Consider the following 21,569-nt stretch of genomic DNA (forward strand, 5'->3'; position numbering starts at 1 on the left):
ACTGTAGCCTGATGTTTGATCAGCTTTGATGCACACGTCATGTCACACCTCTGTTTTTGAGGGCAACGGAGTTCAAGACCACAAAGTGGGAGTGCAATGTAATTGGCCATCTAGTCGTTGCCATGGATACTAACATTTTGAAAATTGCTGGCCGTCTAAGAGTCTGAAATTGATGGACGACAGCTCCTTAACCTCGGTGCACATGGGGATAACCAAGCTATCAGATAGTAGCTATTGAGAATGTAACAATACATGTCGCTTCTTCTCAGCTGCGCCACCAAAAGTAAAAGTTATGGCTGACCCACTATATTGTAATGTTTAAAAGCACAAGACAGAGCGGTTACGCCTCCACCAAACAGGTTCAACCACACGCAGACACACAAAACATCACAGTCTGTGTGAGGAGGAAGCTCGAAGTCTCCACACCCACTGATCGGGAGTCTGGTGCGTTTCCTCCTGCAACATCAGTGCATTCCAGAACTGTTTTCTGCATTAAATCTGCTGTGTCAAAGCTATAATTTTTTTTAAATGTGTGTCACAATAGCATATTATATAATTTATCAGCACAGTAGTTGATGCAGACAATAGCATTAATCAGACACGAAAGACAAGCTACTTTTTTCATGTGGATCTGTCGGATTTAATGACTCACTGACTAAAAGTCTTTATTTAATGGCCAATAAGCAACGAATCATCAGAGCGTTACCTCCTAATGAGCCTGAATGAGACGCCTAATTGGAGAGACGTGAATATTTGTGGGTCAAACCTGATTGTGAGACGGCATGTGGAAAATCTTTGAATGCACTTTCTGATTTTATAGACATAAACTCACAAAAAGAAAATCAGATTTTTTGCCACATTAAATATCAAATAGGAAACAAGAAGCAAGAAATGTCATTTTAAAATAATCTTTACCTTTTGGTTTCCTTAAATGTGTAACCTATTGCTGCTGTGGAAGGTTATCTAAGAGACTAAGACACTTTTTAAAGGTGCGACAGCTCACACTAATTTGTTTTATCCCCTTTCAGTTGCTGGAGGCTAGTAGCAGCACTGGTAATCTGGGTGTTGGTGTCCCCCTTTTTGAGAGAACTGGGTATACGTGTTACGTATCCGGGTAGTTGGCATTTCATTGTTTACATTTTTTTATTTGGAGGGATCCCCTTCCCTTCTCTCCAGTGGGCCCTAGCTCTCACTCCGTTTCCCTTCCTCCTGCCTGTATGAATGGAGTTTTTACATCTGTGATGATGATGATGTTGATGATGATGAAGTGCACCGTGTTCAACATTGAACCGTATCTTTTGCCCTGGGTGAAATGATCATGTGCATTCTTAAAGTCAGGGTGTTTTTGAAACAAAAATGATTTTCAGGGTGAAATTACCAGGGTGGCTTTGTTGGACAACAGATGACTTTACTTGACGCTGACTGTGATTGTAGAGTAATAATCTCATCCTTGTCCGTGACATAATCAGCAACAACACGGCAGCACTTCATGCTGATGAGCTCAGGGTAAACGCAATATCAAGATATCTTTAGAACTGCTTCAACATTTCTTGACCTTGATTATGAGTGCATGTTAGGTCCACAGGAGGAACTGGATGTTCTGACTGCATCGCTCTCCTGCGCCCCTTCAACTCTTATTTGCCCAAGAGCCTTTTTGAGGCTGAGTAGGTTTTAGTGAGGATTTCTAATCAGGTGGGAATGATTGCCAGCCAGCAGCAGTGAAAAGAAAACCGCCCACGCCTGGCAGGAAAATATACTCGTGTATTCATTTGCATTACCTTATATCCTGCTTACATTTCATTATTGTTGTAGCAATTTAGCAGAAAGATACACAACTTAGGCAATGAGGGAAGTAGATATACTTTATTAGATATTACAGTTTCTCCTAAAATATATATTTAAAAAAAAAACACTATTTCCTTTAGAAGTAAATTACTTGGTTGACTTTTATGCAATGCTGCAGAGATTCATTGAGTGTAAATTGTTTGTGGATTAACGATCCTAAAAGACACATTCAATTTCATAAGCGTTTTACATGTTTCTTTCCTGTACAGAATGCCCGCTTTTTTACTGTCTATGAAATCCCGCGTCGCCCTCTATAAAACGATCTGCCTTTGATAACCCCTCTTGACATGTTCCGTGACTCAACTCAATTTCCTGCTGCACAGATGTTTCTCCTGAGAGATTAGCCTTTTCTGTTATACATTATTGAAACTCTTTCAATACATCAAACTGCGCACAGATTTGTGCGTCCAGCTCTGCGGGAATAGCAATTCTTCAGTTCTGATGAAGCCTCTTGGGTGAGAGGTGCAATATCTTCAACAAACGTAAAGCAAGTCCTCATGTGAACTTTCTTCTGTCACCTCACTAGTGCCCTTTAAACGCTTTGGTCCATGATGGACCCAAGGCCTCAGTCTCTTAGCACAATGTACAGTAGGTAGCCTTTACCTATTTATGCAAACACCCGGTTTACAGGAATTTTGGTTTCAGTCAAAACAAATGAGACGCCATAAAGTCAGAGAAAACCAAATCACCGAGCTTAGTCGCTAAGTTAACCATCTTGCTACAATAGATTAGTTCTGCTAGCGACAGCTGTTAGTTCAGACGAAGCCTTTAAGCGAATTGTGAGCTGCATGCATTTTCCATCATGAAATCCTGACTGTCTCATCATATTATATTCTTCAATGAATAAATAGGGTTAACACGACTGAACCGTTACGGGTAAAGTTTTAAATCTGAATCTGAAAAAGTTCCGTCTGCCCCTCGGTTGGTCTGAAAGATGCAGAGGCAGCTTTTATAGGATGAGCGAAGCGGTCGTCGGGCTCTCTGATCTGCAGGTCACAGCGTGAGAACAGACTTCTTCCTCCAGGCTTCCTCTCCTCCTCTCTCAACAGTCAGCATGTTGGACTTGTGGAAAAATCCTTTCCCGTCTCCATCTGAAACAGAAAAGATTCCTGAATTTACACTGGGAGGGCAGCAGTAATTAGGCTTGTGCAGTTTCCAGCAGTAGGACATTGATTTACATCTCCGATATTATTCAAACTATTCATGTTGCTGTTTAGTGACATCATTAAAAACCAAAATGTATGTCTCCATAGTTGCATGGATGCTGACCCGAATGACACTGCAGCTATGGATGGATGCCAGTCTCTTGCCAAATAGATAAATGAATAAATGGAACACACTTGTTATAGGAATCTGAAAGAAACTATCAGCTGGAACCAAGAGATTCTTTGAACCACATTCAATCCCTGCCTGTGGATGTTGTGGCATTATTGTTTTCTGTCATAATCAATTAGGCATGAATATCTTTTTTGTGTGAAATGCATCTTATATCAAATGTACAATCTAAATAACTAAAGTGCATTAGGAATATTTGCATCATTATTCCGTCTAGACTTTCAGAACAAATGAGCTTTGGATTATTACGCTCTGAGGTCGTTTGTGGTTTGTGTTTTTATTTATCATAAATGACAATGATCTTTTGGATTGGTGATTTTAGCCGCCTGCCTATATGAATGTGCAGATGAGCCCCTTTTGCATGAGCAACCAAAGACATTTGAATATTTGAATTAAGACACTACCATATCCATATTTGTGTCTTCAGCTGATACTTCATCACATTTAAAACCTGTGGGGTGTCTTATTAACACAAATCTGATACACAATTTATTTTATTTTTTATTGAACAGTATGTCTAATGTCCAGAATGTTACTATCTTGCCTTTTCTGTAGAAACAGCACAAACACCCCACAGATTAATTTTCCTTGTTTCATTTCATTACTCTACATCCAGTTCAGAGCCGAAGCTAAGAGTTCTTACCTACTGGAGGCAGAACATGTTTAATGTTCAATTACATCTCTTACATGTTGTTCATTCTGAATTTTACACATGAGTAATCAGAAGGTACGAATAATGTATAAAGAGATGTCGGCTAAATGCACACAGAGTGCACCTCCACCAATGGTGACAGTCCACTCCACAAATATATATTGCAATATTGACACTATAATTTGTCAAAGGCTTGAAAGAGAAACTTTAATCAATATGTTATACAAAAACTCATCAAGTTGCTCAACAAAAGTTTCAAGAACTTCATTCATATGCATGAGGCAAGCTGAGCAGAAACAACTTCCTGAAGTGCTCTAATTTAAAAGAATCTTAGCAACCGATCAAGCAAAATAATTTGTTTGAATGAGGCTGGCTAACCAGAAAGAGAATGAATCCATTCATCCATCAATTTTCCTGGAGATGAGGTGGTGAGGAATTAGAATAAGGAACCTTTTCACAAAACATGCACAGTGATGACAAAAAAAGCCACACCGCTACACTGGATGGATGAAAAGGACATCCAAATTGATTTAGCTCACATGAACACTCTCCATCATCATTTCATTAAGCTAAACGATATCTGTGGTAAATTCAACAATGGCATTAAAACATCGATTTGGTTTGGCAGATTATCAAACCTACAATTGACTATGCTGTTATATAGCGTTACGAGTTCTTAAAGCTTCTACGTGTTGAGGCGAACAGTGCAACCAGTGAAAATCCTTACATTTCTAATGTTTTAATTTGGGGGGACAAAATTTATATTCACCCCAACAATTCCAATAATACCAATTTTATATTTCTACTCCAAATAGCACCAGATATATACTCTAACACATATGGGATATGTTAAATACGCACAGCGCCACCCTGACAGACAAACAAAAACCTCACGCACATAAGCCAACAGAAATATGAAATGCTGGTGCCGGTCACTCTGATTGGTGGACAGTTCTGAGTTAGGAGCACAAAGGCTCATGGGACTCTTGATGTTCAAGTTAAAAAAGTGATGTCATAGTGACATCGGTTTTCAGAGTGGTATGTGGGTTTTTAGGTTTGTATGGCTAAAATTATTATTATTATAATTAGTATATATAATGTAAGATATAAGTTGATATTTTCACTGATAAGTAAAACATAGTATTTGCTGGGGAAAAAAATACACGAGTTCTTTGAGAAGACATAAAGATCAGAGATATCGATTTTAAAATATTACACTGAATGCCAACCCTTTCATAAATTTCCTTTTCAATTTGAGTTTCTGTTAAGTTGTGCACTCCAGAATTACAGGTAAAAAAAAAGATATATATATGATGTGTGTCGATACTAGTCAATTATAAAAGCTGAGTTACTGAAAAGTAGTGATGTAGTAATTGTATTAGTAAGAATAGGGAGCAGTGATGCCATTAAAATCACAATTTAAACCCCATGAGGTGCGTGAGTAAAACAAAACATCTGAATCTCCTAATATCTATTGAAATAAAGATGCACTACTCTGTCCAGTCTGTGGCTCTTAAAGCATGAGCAGCCTCCCTTGCTGCAGTATGAACTAACGTCTGAATACCTTCTTCTTCTTATCAGTTAATGCTTCCTTGGCTTCAAATTGCCAGCCAGGAGTTGGGTGACATTCTTCTTTATCCTCCACCATCAGTGTTGGAATGGCAGTCATTGGACGAATGACCCCAGGCTTTCTCTGCAATTTGACAGAAACAGAAAATAATGCATTTCTTTCATTTAAACAGTGCTTTACTGCAGGAGACTAAACCTTATCAAAAAATGAAAATATGTACCTTTGTAGCTTCCATGAGATTTCTTTCCCTGCCAGTAGATGGGTGCAAACTGCATAATGATGCCTGAATATATATAATTAAATTATCAACATGGTTATGGTTAAGTTTACCTGAGAAATGAAATGCTGATAGAAGGAGACATTTTTTTGTCAAGGAAAGGACTATAATACTAAATAATTGATCCATATCTTTGTAAAAATTAGAAGTTCAAGCAGATGTTATTTGATTAAAATTAATGAAATGAAAAGTAAGAAAGTCACGATAAACATAAATAAAATATTTTCCATCATCACCTAATTCGCAAAGTGTCATTGCGTCATGCACGATTGGCTTCTCTGACATACATATACTTTCTATTCTGAATTCAGCGGAATAGAACATTCAGCAAACTGATCTTTAAAAATGAAAGTCCAGAGAGAGTCTTCACTTTTCTCCTGAGGGGATGGAATTCTATCATTTCTCGGCTGACAGCACAACCTGACTGATACTCACATATTTGGTTTCGCGCCCCAAGGATTTGTGAAATGAGTTGTTCTGCCGGAAATAAGAGACAAAGTCAGAAGTGTCACAGAGGAACAAGTTCAACCAAACTCCACCATGCAAAAAATTAAATGACTGAAATGTATCCACACATATTTTAAAAATGAAACCATCAAAAGTTTCTAAAAAGAACCATCAAACCAGAGCTCGGATTCTTGGGCGGAACACGTACTGAGAGTCTAATGCTGGGTCCAGACCACGCAATATGTTTGTCTTTAACAACGGCCTTTTCACATCAGAATATGTGATCACAATGCCGTTAAAGTCTTAGAACATCTTGGTCGGAAAATTAGCAACGCTACAAGATCCGAATTATTTCTGTTTTACAAAAGGAACATTTCATGAATATGTAAAGTTGGCTGCAACCCAATCGACCAAGAACCACGTGGCCTACACTCTTCTTTCACCTCCCTGGAGATGCCACATTTACATCCACAATACATTTTGCTTCTCCCATGCTTTGTTGCAGCGTGATACTGATTGTATAATAATAATCAAAAGGATAATCAATTATTTATGAGCATGTTATAGATGTTACTTGCTAAAGTCGCACACTTTACCTGCAGGCCGGTGTTGGGAGTCGATGACCTGGACGACTGCAGAGACTGGGAGGCACAAAGTTTGCAAACACAATGCAATTAAATCACTTTTATGTGGGCAAACCAGCATCTGCTCATGTTTGCGTTCATGTGGTTTAATTAGTTGGACTCACTGTTGGAAGAGAATTTGCCAATAGCTCGTCAATAACTGCATAAAGTTCCTCCGACTCTTGCCGGAGCTGAGCAGGTGAGCACATCTGCAGGAAGTACAGCATCATTGATTTTGGCCGTCTGTTTTGTGAGGGTCAGGGAAACCCAGCAGCGGCGTGTGCAGCAGTACCTCAGCATGGGTGTCAGCAGCGCATCCACCCACGTAGAGACCCCCGCCTCGCTCCACCTGCTCGTCTATTGCCTGTGGATGCAGAGGTCAAAGAGAGATACAGAGTGAGCTCCCCGCCAAGACTCGGGTTTCATTATTCAGCAGTAAGTACACCTTTTCAACTTTGCTATTGAAAAAACTATCCCCTCTTTTGATGCAATACTTGTGTTTTGGCATTCACACTTTTTTTCATATTTTAGATGCCACCAATAAGTCAGGAGGAGCGTTTGCATCGAACTCCCTCGTAGGACTTCATTTGGCCAAATGTCCAACAGGATGTCTTAGTGGAATTAGAGAGAACTCACTTGTTGATCGAGCAGCAGGCTGTTGGTGGGAATTGCAGCTAGTGACTTGTAGCTTAACTTTATCTTGTGATTCTAAAGTTTATAGAGAGAAAAAAATCAGACAATGAATATGAATAATTCACAGAGGAAACTTCTGTATTTTATATACGTTTGATGTTATCAATAGTAATTCCTCTGTTCTATTTAGTCACGCATTATCGCACACTGCTACAGGCTAAATCATGCAAAGCCGTCCACCACACTGTCGCTGCGCAAGGAAAGAAGAACACTGAAGCGCGTCAGCGCTGGAACCGCATCACCTTATCGCTGCTCTGATATCTCTCTGACTTATTGCAACACCAATAATTTCAGCTCTGACTTGTCCTCGCTGACAGGGATGAAAAAGAGTGTGTCCCACCGCTCTCACATTTCCCTTCTTTTACCAGAATAGAAAATGGATTTATATTCTCAGAATTTGAGCGACATTGCTCTACACTGAGACATATCTGGCCCAGAGTTTAAAAGAAAAAAGAATTCCGATGGGGTCCTACTTGCCTCGACATTTCAGAAATGTCTATTATTAAACTCCATGGATGTTGAGTATGACATGTCAGAACAGGAAAGATCTAGAACTACATCAAACCATGATACGGCAAAGACAAACACACAAACAGAAATCTAAAAACAGCTCCACAAAGGGTACGCCACCTGATATCTAACTATCAAGAGGGCGAAATCTGTTTTTAACTGCTTCGCGTGAGAGAACAGCATGTCACTGGGAGTATATTAGATAAGAGCCTTGGGGTGAAACAAGTCATGCATGTGGCAAGCAGAGCAACTACCTTTCTTTTTTTACCCTCCCTGTCACTGCAGTCTGATATTCCACTCCCTGGCCTTGGGGAGGGTGTGGAGCGCGGCGAGAGAGAAGGGGAAAGGATGAGGTCTCTGGTTGGTGGCGCAGGAGAGGCCGTAGGTGTGGGGGAACTGGTGGGTGAAGGCCAGCCAGGGTAAACGATGGATGTGCATTGGGAAGGAGACAGACAGCGAACCTTGTAAAAACTCTCTGATGGGGAGGAAAGAGGGACAGGGCAGCTCCTCCCTGTCACACGCCGTCCTGTGTTCTGTGGAGTGGGAGGAGGAGGTGTGACGCTGAGTGGGCGCGAAGGCTGAAGCCGTGGATGGCATAGGGCTGGAGATCTCAGCTGTCGAGACAGTGATTGAAGCCGAGAGAGAGATGAGCTTGGCGTTTGAATCTGTTTCTGGGGAGCAGAGGTCTCTGGCTCATAAATAAGTTTAGAGGATGGGGAGTTGTAGTTATTGAGGTTATTTTCAGCAGCGAGGCACCTATGAGTGTTGCTAAGATGGACTTCAGGGGTCTTGGGAATGGAAATGTGCATATGCTGCAGTTTTCGGGGAGATGCGCAGTCTGTTTCTTCATGTTTTGTCTGAGGAACCGATTCAAAGTTTGAGCAAAAAACAGGCAGCGGCACTCGGGTCGTCACGTTTCTCTTCATTCTCGGGGGTGAAATGACCTGCCTCCGCTGAGGCGGGCTGGCCATGCAAACCTGCTCCGAGCGCCTTCTCGTCTGGGTTTGCGGCCGTGCTCTGTCGAGTTCGTTACGCTGGACAGGAGGAGGAGAAGTAACACATCTATCTGGCGCTCGGTGGACCTGACTCTGACTGTCTATGGACACTGAAGAGGAGAACGGCGAGGCAAACTCCAGGGGGATGGGGGCCACGCTGGAGGCTGCTGAGCAGGCATTACAGAATGACAGGGTCACAGGATTGACAGGCCAGCAGGGGGTGTAAGGCCTCTGCTGAGCAGGGGATAAAACAGGGAGGCGCCCTTTTCTCAGGATGGCGGTGAGGAGGGAGAGCCGGGTGAGCGGAGGCCGGTGCCGGTGCCTGGGTGGGGGGGACTGGGGGCACACAGAGGAGAACAGGCTCTCACAGGATGAGAAACAGGTTTGAGGGGTGTGAATCAAACTGGAGCCGGGTGCTAGAAAGTGCTTCTTGATCTGGAGAACAGTGGGAGTGAAGATCCCAGAGAGAACAGAGGAGCAGGGAGAGACAGTGCGGCTGAAAGAGGCAGGAGAGGTTCCAGAGGAAAGGGGCGCCGCGGACCAGCTCTGCTCTTTGTCTGAGCCTTCGGAGAGGATGGACTCTCTGGATGAGGCCGGCGTGGGGAACATGTGTGCAGAGTTTGTTGGCCAAATTCTGTCCTCTGACACACACACTTCATTTGCAAAGAAACCTGAGCTAACCTCGTCAAGACCGCCAGCGTCATGACGCTGCCATCGGGAAATGCCCCTGCCTTTATCAGCAGCTGTTTCCATAGCTACGTGGTCGAGCTTCTTTTCATCCCGAGCACCAGCTGAAGGAGAGACGGTGCGTCCATCGTGAGCCAGTGATGGGTTTAGCTGAAAAACAGCAACGTTTTAATCAAAGGGCATGTGAAGTGTGGCTGCATTTTAATTGACTTTCACTTCACAATATCTTTTTTTGCTTGTACCTGTCAGCTGTGAATGAAACAAGCATGGCTTGAATGGAAATAAATGACGATCAAGTATTTATTTTTAATCTCTTGGTAAGTCAAAGACTCACCACATACTTGTGTATGTCTATTTGAGGAGTATATATTTACCCTGCATGGATACACATGGTATACTACACTCTGGAGAGAACACACAGAAGCGTATTTTTATCTCAATATGTCCGAAGCTAATAGTCACATGTTGTACTTACTGGAAGTTTTGTCCCCGTCTGGATTGTGTTTCCTGCTCCTCCCTTCTTGATAAAGACTTTCTCTGCTTTGAAGATCCCCCTGTCTGACATCATGTCCCCGGTTGTCTCCTCCTGAGACACAGCAACGTTCTGGCAGGAGAAAGTGAAGCAAACGTTTAGGAGGAACTGAGCAAGTGAAACCCGAGAAAATCCCGAGGTGAACTGCGGTCAGCTGACATTTGTGGAGGACATGATTCATGTGCTGACGGGCTTGGGTACACACTGATTATTTAAAGGGGCAACTTGTAAAAATAAAGCCTGAATTGTAGCAATAAATATAAGTAGAACTTATGGAAGACTGATGTACATCTCCCAGCTGAGGCTACAAGGGGCTGCTGGGCTACTTTTGTGATACCAAACCAGTTAAAATGTGAAGGTGGTGGCGGTTGTAAAACATAACATGCAAAGACATGTATAATGTGTCAAACACACAATTTCACACTGGTCCAATGTTTGCAGAATTATTGATTCTCATTTGGAACAGGGATTTATATATTTTTAAAAATCAGGTAATTCTGGTACAAATAGGTATCCTAGCGACAATACACACATTAAAGTCATGTTGAATTTGGAGGCCTCTACTTTAATTTATTTGCACCTAGTTTAATTTTATTTTGTTTTTTTACAAATTCACTTATCTTGTACTCTCACTGACATTTTGTTACCAAAGGCTTAATGCTTAAGGTAAATAGCACATAATAACTCTAAAGAAACTAGTTGAAATTGTTTCACTGGGAGTTTGAGAAGCTCTCTCAAGTCTGTGTATTTAAAATGCAGCTACTGGCATCAACTGCTTGATTTATCATCAGCATTTGTGTGGCAAAGTAAGGTAACAGTTCACAAGCACATCTCTGCACGAAACAACTAATAGTTACTTAAATTCAGTTCAGTTCAAAATTAGAACACAAAATTAGCCTGTTTTAGTTGCAGTATTTACTTGTCTGCCAGCTCGGCGTCACACATGCTATATAGATTATAATGAATACTGGAGCTACAGTATACTTGCTACTTGCTACTTGCTCTTGTGGGTCATTCCCTGCTAATCCTGTAAAGTGCCTTGAGATGACTTTCTGTTGTGATCTGGCGCTATAGAAATAAAATTGAATTGAATTGAATTGAAATTGTCATGATTGACCCATATTAGTCTGAGGACTAATGATAACATCATGCTGAGTTTCTCACCCAGGACTTTGCTGTTTGGCTTCATCAAAGGTGCCACCAAAAAAAAAATCTCCCCCCTTGTTACTACATTAGCATAAGGAGTCAACCGCCCTATGGTTAGCCAGCCCACCCGCATAATAATACCCACTCCGATGTGTCACGAGTGTTGAGTGAGACTCACGGGCAAACAAGCAAAGCGTTTTTTGAAAAGGAGTTCTCCACAATCTGGCAACTCTGAATCTGAGTCATCGACTTCCACATCATGCCGTTTAACAAGTCAGTCGAGGCCAACAGGAACGCAGAGGAAAGCCTTAATGGAGGACGGTCACGGCGACTGCGTGGCTGATTCAAAAAGCACCTGACCACAAATCATCCGTCGCTGGCCAGAATGCATGAAGGGTATTTAAAGTAGCTTGACAAATCAATGCAATCGTGACGATAAAGTGATCAAAGCATTTAGAGAAAGGCCTACCACTGGTGGGACAGCAGCAACTGGCAGAGATTAGGGATGGTCGCAAAATAAAGCAAAATAAAGGAGTTGTAAATAGCTTCATTGTAATTCTGCTACCATCATTACCCTCGCCGAAGAGGAGGCGAGGGTAATGCAATTGGGTGCGTTTGTATGTTTGTTTGTCTGTTTGCTTGTCTGTCCGAGCGCATAACTCAAAATCTAGTAACCCAATCGACTTAAAATTTTTACACAAGCAAGGTTCTGTCTGTGGCTCGGTCCTCCCCGAGAATGGCATTGATCCGGATCTGGATCCAGATTCTAGAATTATTTTTACATTTGGAATTGTGCCTGTGCTGTAAACTGCCACTTTAAGAGGGAGGGACACGAATGGCATGATGGGAAAAAGAGTCCAGAAGGAGTCTTGTAGCAAGCTAGAGCAGGTTTGGCCCCTCTGATCCGGAAGCCCTGTTTACTGTCTCACAAGATCGAATAGTCTTTGGGAGGCGAGGGTCTGCAATCTCTGATTGTCGTTTTCTAGTTCATGATGTGTTGGTTTACAGCACAGGAGACAGAGCCCTTGCTCCCTTATTGGACAGTTGGGTGGTTCAAGCCATGTCTACATGTTCAAGTGTCCTTGTGCAATATCCAATGTGATCCCACTGTCAGTTAGAAAAGGCTTTCCCCACAGAGACAATAAAACTATGGGCAAAAATAAAAGGTTGGGCAACGCTGCTACACTGGCTCGAAGCACTAGAATCAATTTTCTAGAAGAATCCACGTTATATCTGATGTCATTATGTTATAGTGATATTCAACGTGCACAGTAAAGGCCTAAGGTCATGCAAGAGGTGATCATTTGCACCGTATTGTCGTGACTTTGTTATTTCTTATTAATTTTATCACTTCTTTGGAGCTCAAATGGAAGATAAATCTTATAATTAGAAGCAAGAAGATAATTAGACTCTGACTATCCTACTGTGCTGCCTGTTATGGGTCATAGCTGGCCGTGGTGAGTTAATGAGCTCTGTCTCACAGGTAATCCTCTGCTGCCTGTGCTCTGGCATCTTGATATCGATATCTCACTACAGAACGTTAATCTTTCATGTGTCAATGTGTCAATGAGCTGATAAGTCCATTCTAAATCACTGTGAAGACGTTTGTTTGTTTTTCTCTTCTCATGTATTTGTGAACTGAGACGCTGACCTGAAACTCATTCGCTGGCTTTATGCTAAGCTAGGCTAACCAGCAGCTGAACTACAGACAAACCTTATCCCTTTTTACAAGTTGTAGTTACCACAATAGAACACATATAATATTGTTTAAAAATAATTATATACAAATATATATTATGTATGTTGTTTGCTTGAAAATGTTGAACGTGGATCCATTTTTTATAGGAAAATGTTACTGCATGTTAAAATATCACCAATATAAATACACTGAGGATATATATGAGTTTTATTAGTAAAGTTTTCTTTTTAAATTGCGGTGTTGCTTTATGTACATGTCTTTTCATCATAGCTAAGTATGCCACCAAATCCAATCCTGGCTTTATCAATATAGTATGAAAAAAAAAGTCAGGTGCGTGAAAGATGAAGATAGTATGGGAACTCAAAATAAATGTGTCAGCACAAAGCCTTATATATTTAGGACTTACTGTAATACATGCAATCCAATATCAGTGGTACCTGTATCATCTCTATGTATGCTGAATCAAAGTTTTCCTTCTGAGCAGTCATATGTTGCCCCTATTAACCCTATATAATCTGAGAAGCTCATGGTGCCACCCCCCCTGCTGAGAGGACCTTTGAAGTCTCATGCCGGCCGCCAGCGAGCCTACCCAGTCATCCGAAGCACCCGGAGCTGTAGTGTTGATGTGATGTTGCTGGATGAGACATCCAATAACAACTTTTTCAACACAACATTTACCCCCAAGATGCACATTTGCACTTTTTGTGCATTTAAGTAATCGAACCAACCAGAATTCTCAAGAAAGTTCGAAACTTTATTATTACCGGTACTTATAAATGTGCACCTGTTCTTAATTTGACACTTGCAACACCTCTCTGAAACACAATTGTGCTGCATCAGCTGTTCTGTTAGCAGTCAGTGAGTATTTGACAAGAAATGCTATCGAAGACAAAATATCAAATCTTAATACGGTCTCTTTTATCAGAATGCGTCTCACTTCATTGTCATTCAGACCACTTGCATGATTTTAACAAAACATTGTTCCCTTGGTCTCGGTGCACATTTAAATAGTAAATACTGAAATATAATATTCATAGTATAGTATCGAGTCCGGCATAAAACTTTGCCAGAATTAAGCGTGCAATCGACTAGAGGGTTGGCTTGCTGTGGCGACCCCTGACGGGACACGCAGAAAGAGGAAGAAGAGGGAGACGCATAGAGTTATAACAATAGCAATTCAACGACGCAGTTTGAAAAATACGTTGAAAGTCAAGGGTCCAAAATCAAAATTTCTAAATGATACACGGAAAGTGACAAAGAACAGCCTGTCTGTCATATTAAATATAAGGTAACCGTAGTCACAATCGTACGTTGTCCACAGGACAAATATGGACACTTTTTTTTTTTATCTTTAACACATTTTAATAGGATGCCTCAGGACTGGAAATTTCAGGAAAATTTAGCAAGTGACAACTTTTTCATCGCTGGTGAGTCAAATAAAGTGCCTAAAAACTGCATGTGGAGGAAGATTACTACTGCAGAGACACAGATAAATGCATTAGCTAAATTAACGGGGGAACACCATGCAATGAAAGCAGTGATCACAATAGAACCAAGCTGGACATAATGTCATCTATAGTGCGTCTGCTGCTGCTATACCTTATCTGCACTTCCCATTAGCGCTCCAGGTCTCTCTCCTTCAGCAACAATGGCTTCAAATGGTAATCTCTGCATCCGTGGCAAAAATGTGAAAATGGCAGGCTGAGACGGCGCTCGGATCAGACCCTGCAAAGCACAGAATAGAGAATATAGAGAGAATACAGGATGTAATTGTCCACAAATTGATGATCAGCGTGTGATGTGGGGTGGGATGGGAAGGGAAGGGGTCGTCCCATTAAAAGGTAGTTCAAATGAAAAACGTTTGGAAGTTTTTGGGGGCCTGAAAATGCAAATGTCTGGACACTGGTCAAACTTTGAAAGCACCTCTGTTACTGACATGGACTGAACTAGCAAAATGCAATTCCTCTGTAAAGTGTGGCAACACAGCCCGACTGCATGCATATCTTCAGCTGCTCAGACACAACAAGTGGTGTGAGTCTGTGGTGCTGATTGTGTGGCTACGTGAGGACAATTCCTATTCCCAAACATAATTCATGCAAACAAACAAGCTCCTCCGCTGCCTATTAATGTCCCCCCCCCCCCCCCCAACACACACACACGCACACATTCAGGTGCCTGCGAGTCTAGATCTCTGATGACCTCTCCTGGACAGACAACATTTCAGCCATCATCAGGAGGAAGAACAACCTGGACAGGAAGCTGCTGCTGGCCTTCTGCTGCTCGTCCATAGAGAGCCTACTTATATATCTTGTGTTGACCTGTTGACCTCTGGCAGAAGCATCAAAACAAGGACAAGCAGACTGAAAAACAGTTGTTTCCTGAGAGCATTCAAAACCATGAACTCTCACATGTACCAGTAATTTACAATGTGCAGTAGAACTTTACAACGCATGTACATGTCCTTGTTTACATCCTGTCCAATGTGCAATTTCTTTTACCTTTTAACTCTTAAAGGACAGCGTCCCTCTTTTCTGTCTCAAACAGCTCTGTCTGAATCACAGCTTCAGCATCACATGTTATCACATCTACTACTTTCCTTAAACCTGCCCATTTCCAAGTCTGACAAAATCCATTTTCACTTGGAAGGGTCAAGATATTTATATTACAGACACCAACAGGTCTGCAATCAGCCACAAATAAAGAAGCAGAATGAATAACGTGACAAAAATAACCAGGCGTTTGTCTCATAAATGTGTTTATGATCTTATGTTACCTGTTTGTTTGCTCCGTCCTCGGTAGCCACAGCAGAGTAAGTTTATACTGTGAAAGGTTAATGTGAGCTTGTCCTTCTTGCCCGTCAGAGCCCCCCCCTTGAATATTTGATCACATAGTGCTGCGAGGTCGTGTTCGCTGTGCAACATGTCGCCTCCCTGTTTGCGTGCTATCACTCAATTATTCCTTGTGACATATCGGAAATCATGTTCTGAAGAAGACCACTCTAAATGGAGCATTTTAAAGGAACCCTTAAACACAAGCCCACCAGTAAGTGAAGACTATACTTTAAGGAAGGATACTCCTGAGTGAATGCAAGTGACGTTGTCATAAAGGTTGTCATATGTCCATGAGCTTTGCAGCACTGCTTTCTCGTGCAGATCAAGCTGCTCTCTGAAGTTGTACATTAGTCGCTCCCATGTTTGTGTTTGGTGCCGATGATCACGGCTGCAAATCTGCACAGATGAACTGTACTTGTTGTTCAACAGGAAACGCACCAACCGTTCGGGCGTTTCGCAAAGTAATGACTTTAATTACAGGCAAAAACGCAGCCCTCCCTCTAAAGCAGATAGGGCGTGCAAATATAGCCCACTCACAGCTGCTGGAGTGGAGAGTACACCGGGTCATCGTCCCAGATGATAAACAAGCGTTTATCAAAGCCATGTACACAGGGACAAAAAAATTACAAATGCTTTTGTGTAGTTACAGGAACGTCTGCGTCTTCATCATCAACATAAGCCCCTTTTTGATTAAATAAAGCTCATGGTTGCTTTTCTTTACAGTGTTATGTGCTCGTTTAATGATTCGTAATCATTCACATACTATGAAGATGAATATTTCTTCATAAGGTTATCCATATGACATTACAATGAGCTATTAAAAATTCTGAAAGAGTTAAAAAAAAACATAAAATGTTATAAAATACAAGCTGGCTTTTTGTGTATCTGTGTGTATAATGTGTCTGTTTATGTGTGAAAGGTTGGAGGGTGGCAACCAGGTGGTCTGGGGCACCATGGGGGGGAGTGGGGGGGGGGGGGGGGGGTAATTGTGTTGATAAATTGCATGAAAATCTTTAACCAGTTAAATGTTTGCAGTAGGATTGAACATTGAGGTATAAATATACAATAAATACAATCTAAAAATAGGATTTAAATTGTTGGTGGAATGTAAAGGCAGGTCAGCAAAATGACCTGATGCCAAAGAAGTATTTTAACTTTTCAAAAGAAAACAATAAAAATGTCTTACCTTCCCTGAAGTCTTATTCAAACTGTCCATTTCAGCTCAACATGGCTTGCCCCTTGGAAATACGTCCCCCAGTACAGAAACAGTACAGATATGTACACTTTTCAGCTTGTGTATTGAAGTTCAAAGAGTATTACAGTCGTGTGTGTGTGTGTGTGAGTGTGTATCAGCCTGCAGATTTCCTTTTATAGACACATAATAGCCACAAATAGCTTGCAGACAGCGTTCAGCCTACTGGGCACCAGCAACAATGTTCACATGGCACTGCAGCCAACACAGCTCTGTTGCAGCAGGTCCAATTTTTGTTATCTCCTCTTTCATCTCTGTGGAAGAAGCAAAGCTGTGTATTCATGCAGTATATTCTATTCATACAGTATATTATCACTAACCATAATATAACTAACAGTACTCTGAATATATGAATACAAACATTTCTAAAAAACTAAAACAAATTATTTGAAAAACTAAAAACACAAACAGAATAATAATTTGATGCTGTGTAAAATATCAAGTTCTTAATTAAGAATATATAATATGAAGGAAAAGTAAATATTTACAAAAACTAATGAGGTTTTTATGAGGTAAAATATGAACTACATTATCTGTGCAGTGTTTAATGTGTCAAAAAGGGTTAGCAAATGAGCACAATATAACACAGCAACTCTTTTAGAGTGGCTTCGAGCTGCCTCTGCCATCAGGCAGCTTGAAGCCACTTCATTGACTTGTTTGTTTACTGCTGCACTGACATCTCTGTTCACATGTCAGTGAGTGAAAGGAGACTGTCACAGTAGATCCTGTAAGTGCACTGCATTCTTTACTGTCACAGCTGCTCTTGTCTCTTTTCACCAAGCCCCCCGCCCCCCGTTTCGCTGTAGCAGCCAAACACAATGCAAATCACAATGAGACAAAACCTACACTGAAACGTGCTCTCCTGGTTTGGTTATCAGCAGGGAAGACTCTGACAAGAAATACAAATATGTTTACATTTTACAGTTTTAATTCCAAATAACTCTTGAATTAAAGAAAATATAATTTCATAATGATTTTTGAAGTAATGACTTTCTGTGGAATAGTCAGAGCGACATATTCTTCATCCTTTTTATTCTTCCGACAAGCACACTCTTGTCACTGAGTTATTCATACAGTATCTGTGCGTTCACTGACTTTACCTGAACGCCGTTATGCATCATAGTCTTCCAGATTGAATGTGCTTTCCATCAGGTTGCATCCTCAAAGTATTATCACCCATCTGACAGGAAACGTTTCGCAGTAACGCTGATCAGGCAGGTGTGAATGTGATAGTCACAAATAACAGTCTTCATGACGTCTGTTTGGGAAGGACCCTTCGCACTTCTGTTAACAACAATTGATTAAAACGTTTTTTTTCATGGCTCTTTGACTCAAATGCAAGATGCACTGCGGATGGTTTTCCTCATAGCCTGTTTAAATACAAGCCTGGGTTTAGCTCCTCTTCAGTACAATGGCAAGTCTGTGGGAACATCTTTCCACTTTATTGAGAGGAAAAAAACACCGAACAGGTATGGACATTTGACAGATTGGTTCTAAATTCTAACCTTTGGATGCACGACTAAAATCTTCCAGTTTGACTTCCCTTGTCTTCTCATGAATAAGTCTATTAAGAGTGTTAGCTCAGCTTAATACAGGAGGTGCTTGAACATTCTTTGTCTCTGGACTACGTGGTGCGACCTTTCCGCCTCCTGTAATGTGGCCTTTTATCTCAGTCCAGGATATTAACTGTTCGGGGCTTTCACATTAGCTCAGGCACAACCGCAGCATAATCTGCAGTGCAGTGGTATGAAGAGGTTGGACATGTATTTTGGGTGAGCAGATCCATTCATGCTTGACAGCATCTATTTTTGGCAGTTGTTTTGCAAATAAATTCAACATTTCGTTCTTTAAATGACTTTAATATCACAAAATACTATTAGCAGCGACGTCAATTTGGCTTCACAGTCACAATGAAAACACATTCCAACAGTTAGTATATTTTAATCAGTAATATCAATGAGATGCTTTCGTTCCATAGAAACACAAGCTGTGGGTTCGAGTGGTCTGCGTAGGTGCGCGCACCCCAACCCCTGTTGTCATGGTGGGTAGGAGGAGCTGTTGAAGCGGGCATGTCTGTCATGAATGTCAAAGTCATGTGGGGGCTCTCCGCAGGGGCTTCGTGTCAAGAGCTCCATGTCTTCATCTGAGGTTGAGGGATGAGTGAGGATAATCCGCGGGATCTGTCAGATGATTGACAGAGCAGGATATGGATGAGAAATGAGGAGGAAAAAGAAAAGTAATCAGGTGGTGTAGTGGCTATAAGTGATGAAATAAAACTAAAATCAGTGTTTCTCTTTCAGAAAGGGTGAAATGAGGTGTTCCAGTCCAGGATAGAAAGAAGGGGAGATTGCTGGGAGATGAGGAAACATGCTTACAGCCATTGTATGTTTCCTCCCTTGGGGTGAACAATTGTTTCTGAAGTCTTCTGCCTCTAGTTCACACTTCTGAAATGCAAAAAAAGACAAAAGCAAGATAAGGACAAAAGAATATGGAAGAATGTCCGACAGCACTTTTTTTTTTATTCCATTTTAGGCTTGAATGATGGTGACATTTGTGATTTCTGCTCGTGCTGCGAACGAGTAAACCACCCACAATGCCGTTGCCATTGCAGACGACTGCCTCCATCTTCCTGGACAAACAGTCCTCCGCCTGCTCCATCATCGGCGGCTGCTGCTTCCTTCCCTGTCCTCTGCCATCCCGGCTGCACGGCTGACGTTCTGCCACGTCGTGCTGATCTCGAGGCCCTTCTGGGTCGCACAGCCGCTCTCTCATCACTTTCACCTTGATGCAGCTACCAGCTTTTCTCAGGGCGCCGACCGCCTCTTGGTGGGTCGCCCCCTGCATCTTGAGGCCGTTGACCTGGACACAGTGAGAGCAGCAAAGGTTCTCTCAAAATAGAACAAACTGCTCAACTAATCTCAGATTTATTATGAACATTGGTTACTGATTTGCCTTCTGTTTCTTAGTCTGGGACCGGTTTTATCAATGAAGAAAGTCCCCGCTCTGCTGGGCTTATGCTGCCCTCCGATGGTCAGAAGAGGAACATCAGCAGTAACAAATCAATGGACATAGGTTTAAATATATATATTACAACTATAGTGAAGTCCATGTGTGTTATTCACATGCTCAGTGAGTTGAAACATTATAAACAAGCATGATAAAAATAAAATAATCCCTGCCTACCTCCAGCAATCTATCACCAACATGGATCCCTGCCTTTTCTGACGCACCCCCTGTAGTGACTCTGGAGATAAAAACACCCTGAAAGAAAAGAAAATCATCAGTCTTAATGAAAGTTGCAATAAAATGTGCTCAAAGAGTAACCAGTGTTGGCGGCTCTCTTCTGCACCAGCACTCACCTCACTGTGGTTTTTGAAAGGCAGAGAGCCCTTCCCACCAGCAATGCTGATTCCCAAACTCCCCCTCTGGCCAGACACTCTAATCTGCAGCTAAGAGGAAATTGTTTCATCACAAATAAAATAAAATAAAAACTTCGATTTTATATGCAATTAAGAGCTGAGTAGCAATCTGATATTAGATTAGTGGTTTCCTACTATCTGTGCAGCATTCTGCAGAGCACAGTGTGACTACACAGCTATTCTGACATGTGAAAGAGAGGCAGTGTGCATTTACTCTTAATGGCACTTGGGAGACGACTGGTTCCTGAGGAAATGGCCTCTCTGTTGTCAAAGACTTGGTATGCCCTGTGATGGAGGAGATCTTTATGTTCTGGACGGGGTCTCTGTGGACATCGGACCCCGCAATAAGTGCAGCCTGATGTTGAAATGTCCTGCCCTCGCCAGCTTCGCCTCTCTGTTGGCAAAATTGACGCCGTGAGGTTTTTGCTCTCTGATAGCTGGGCTTCACCATCCTGGTGATAAGAAAGTGATGCATTGCTTTCACGGTTTACCTGCTAAATGCATCAAGTGAAATCATTTCCCTCTGGGATCATTCAAAAGACATAATAAAGATGACATCTTCTCAACGTTTTCTTTGCATATAAATCAGGGAAGATAAACAACATGAGCCGGCTGAGATACCTGATTTGGAAAACAGACCTCCTCCAGTCGCTTGTTTGCCTCTGCATCCTTGTCTGCACCGGCGCTATGACCACACGCACCCTCACTGTTTGGGAACACGTGAGGCCCCGCTGTCTGGTACACTTTGTTTGCCACCCAGCTGAAGCCTGGGATGACCCACTTTTGGCTACTGGTCCTGAGGGACGGGTTAGTATGAGGATTTCTACACTCCTGGAGATAAAAGACACCACCCCATTGCTGAAAGCCTGCATGGTCAAATCTTGCTTAATGCATGCATTTGTGCAACAGAGGGCAGCAAAAACAACGCATTGCTGCACTTCTCTCACTGTTGGTTTGAATACAGTACCGTATTCTAAAATCTGTTGTCTCTTTCCCAGTTTGTTTGATTGCACCTTGTTCAGGTCAACACCATGTTTGAAATGCGTTGGAGTCTCA

At 41.8% G+C, this 21,569-nt stretch overlaps 1 protein-coding gene across 2 annotated transcripts; it reads right to left on the bottom strand.

The window, feature by feature from the left end:
• Positions 1-1,844: 1,844 nt before the first annotated feature.
• On the bottom strand, positions 1,845-17,157 carry LOC137912905 (muscular LMNA-interacting protein-like). 2 transcript variants are annotated; one of them, XR_011106370.1, is made up of 12 exons: positions 17,029-17,157; positions 14,611-14,736; positions 10,110-10,238; positions 8,207-9,784; positions 7,386-7,457; positions 7,042-7,113; positions 6,875-6,958; positions 6,723-6,767; positions 6,115-6,156; positions 5,623-5,650; positions 5,397-5,525; positions 1,845-2,936 (listed from the first exon to the last, which is right to left on the bottom strand). XR_011106370.1 is itself a non-coding variant. In XM_068757031.1 (12 exons), the coding sequence occupies exons 1-12, from the start codon at positions 17,056-17,058 to the stop codon at positions 2,895-2,897; spliced, it is 2,412 nt and encodes an 803-aa protein (XP_068613132.1). In that variant the 5' UTR covers positions 17,059-17,157; the 3' UTR covers positions 1,845-2,894. The 2 variants fall into 2 exon arrangements, 1 of the variants encoding a protein (XP_068613132.1); XM_068757031.1 differs by having other exon boundaries at positions 5,623-5,685.
• Between the last annotated feature and the right edge of the window lie 4,412 nt (positions 17,158-21,569).

Source organism: Brachionichthys hirsutus, unplaced genomic scaffold (genome assembly GCF_040956055.1).
Source record: "Brachionichthys hirsutus isolate HB-005 unplaced genomic scaffold, CSIRO-AGI_Bhir_v1 contig_797, whole genome shotgun sequence".
Classification (NCBI taxonomy): domain Eukaryota; kingdom Metazoa; phylum Chordata; class Actinopteri; order Lophiiformes; family Brachionichthyidae; genus Brachionichthys; species Brachionichthys hirsutus.

Coding starts and splice junctions, on each gene's coding strand:
- LOC137912905 (XM_068757031.1), bottom strand. CDS start 17,058: ATGGACAGTTTGAATAAGACTTCAGGGAAG. Junction 5,686..6,114: donor TGGGGCGCGAAACCAAATAT/GTGAGTATCAGT, acceptor ATATATATTCAG/GCATCATTATGCAGTTTGCA. Junction 2,937..5,396: donor TAACTGATAAGAAGAAGAAG/GTATTCAGACGT, acceptor TTTCTGTTTCAG/ATGGAGACGGGAAAGGATTT.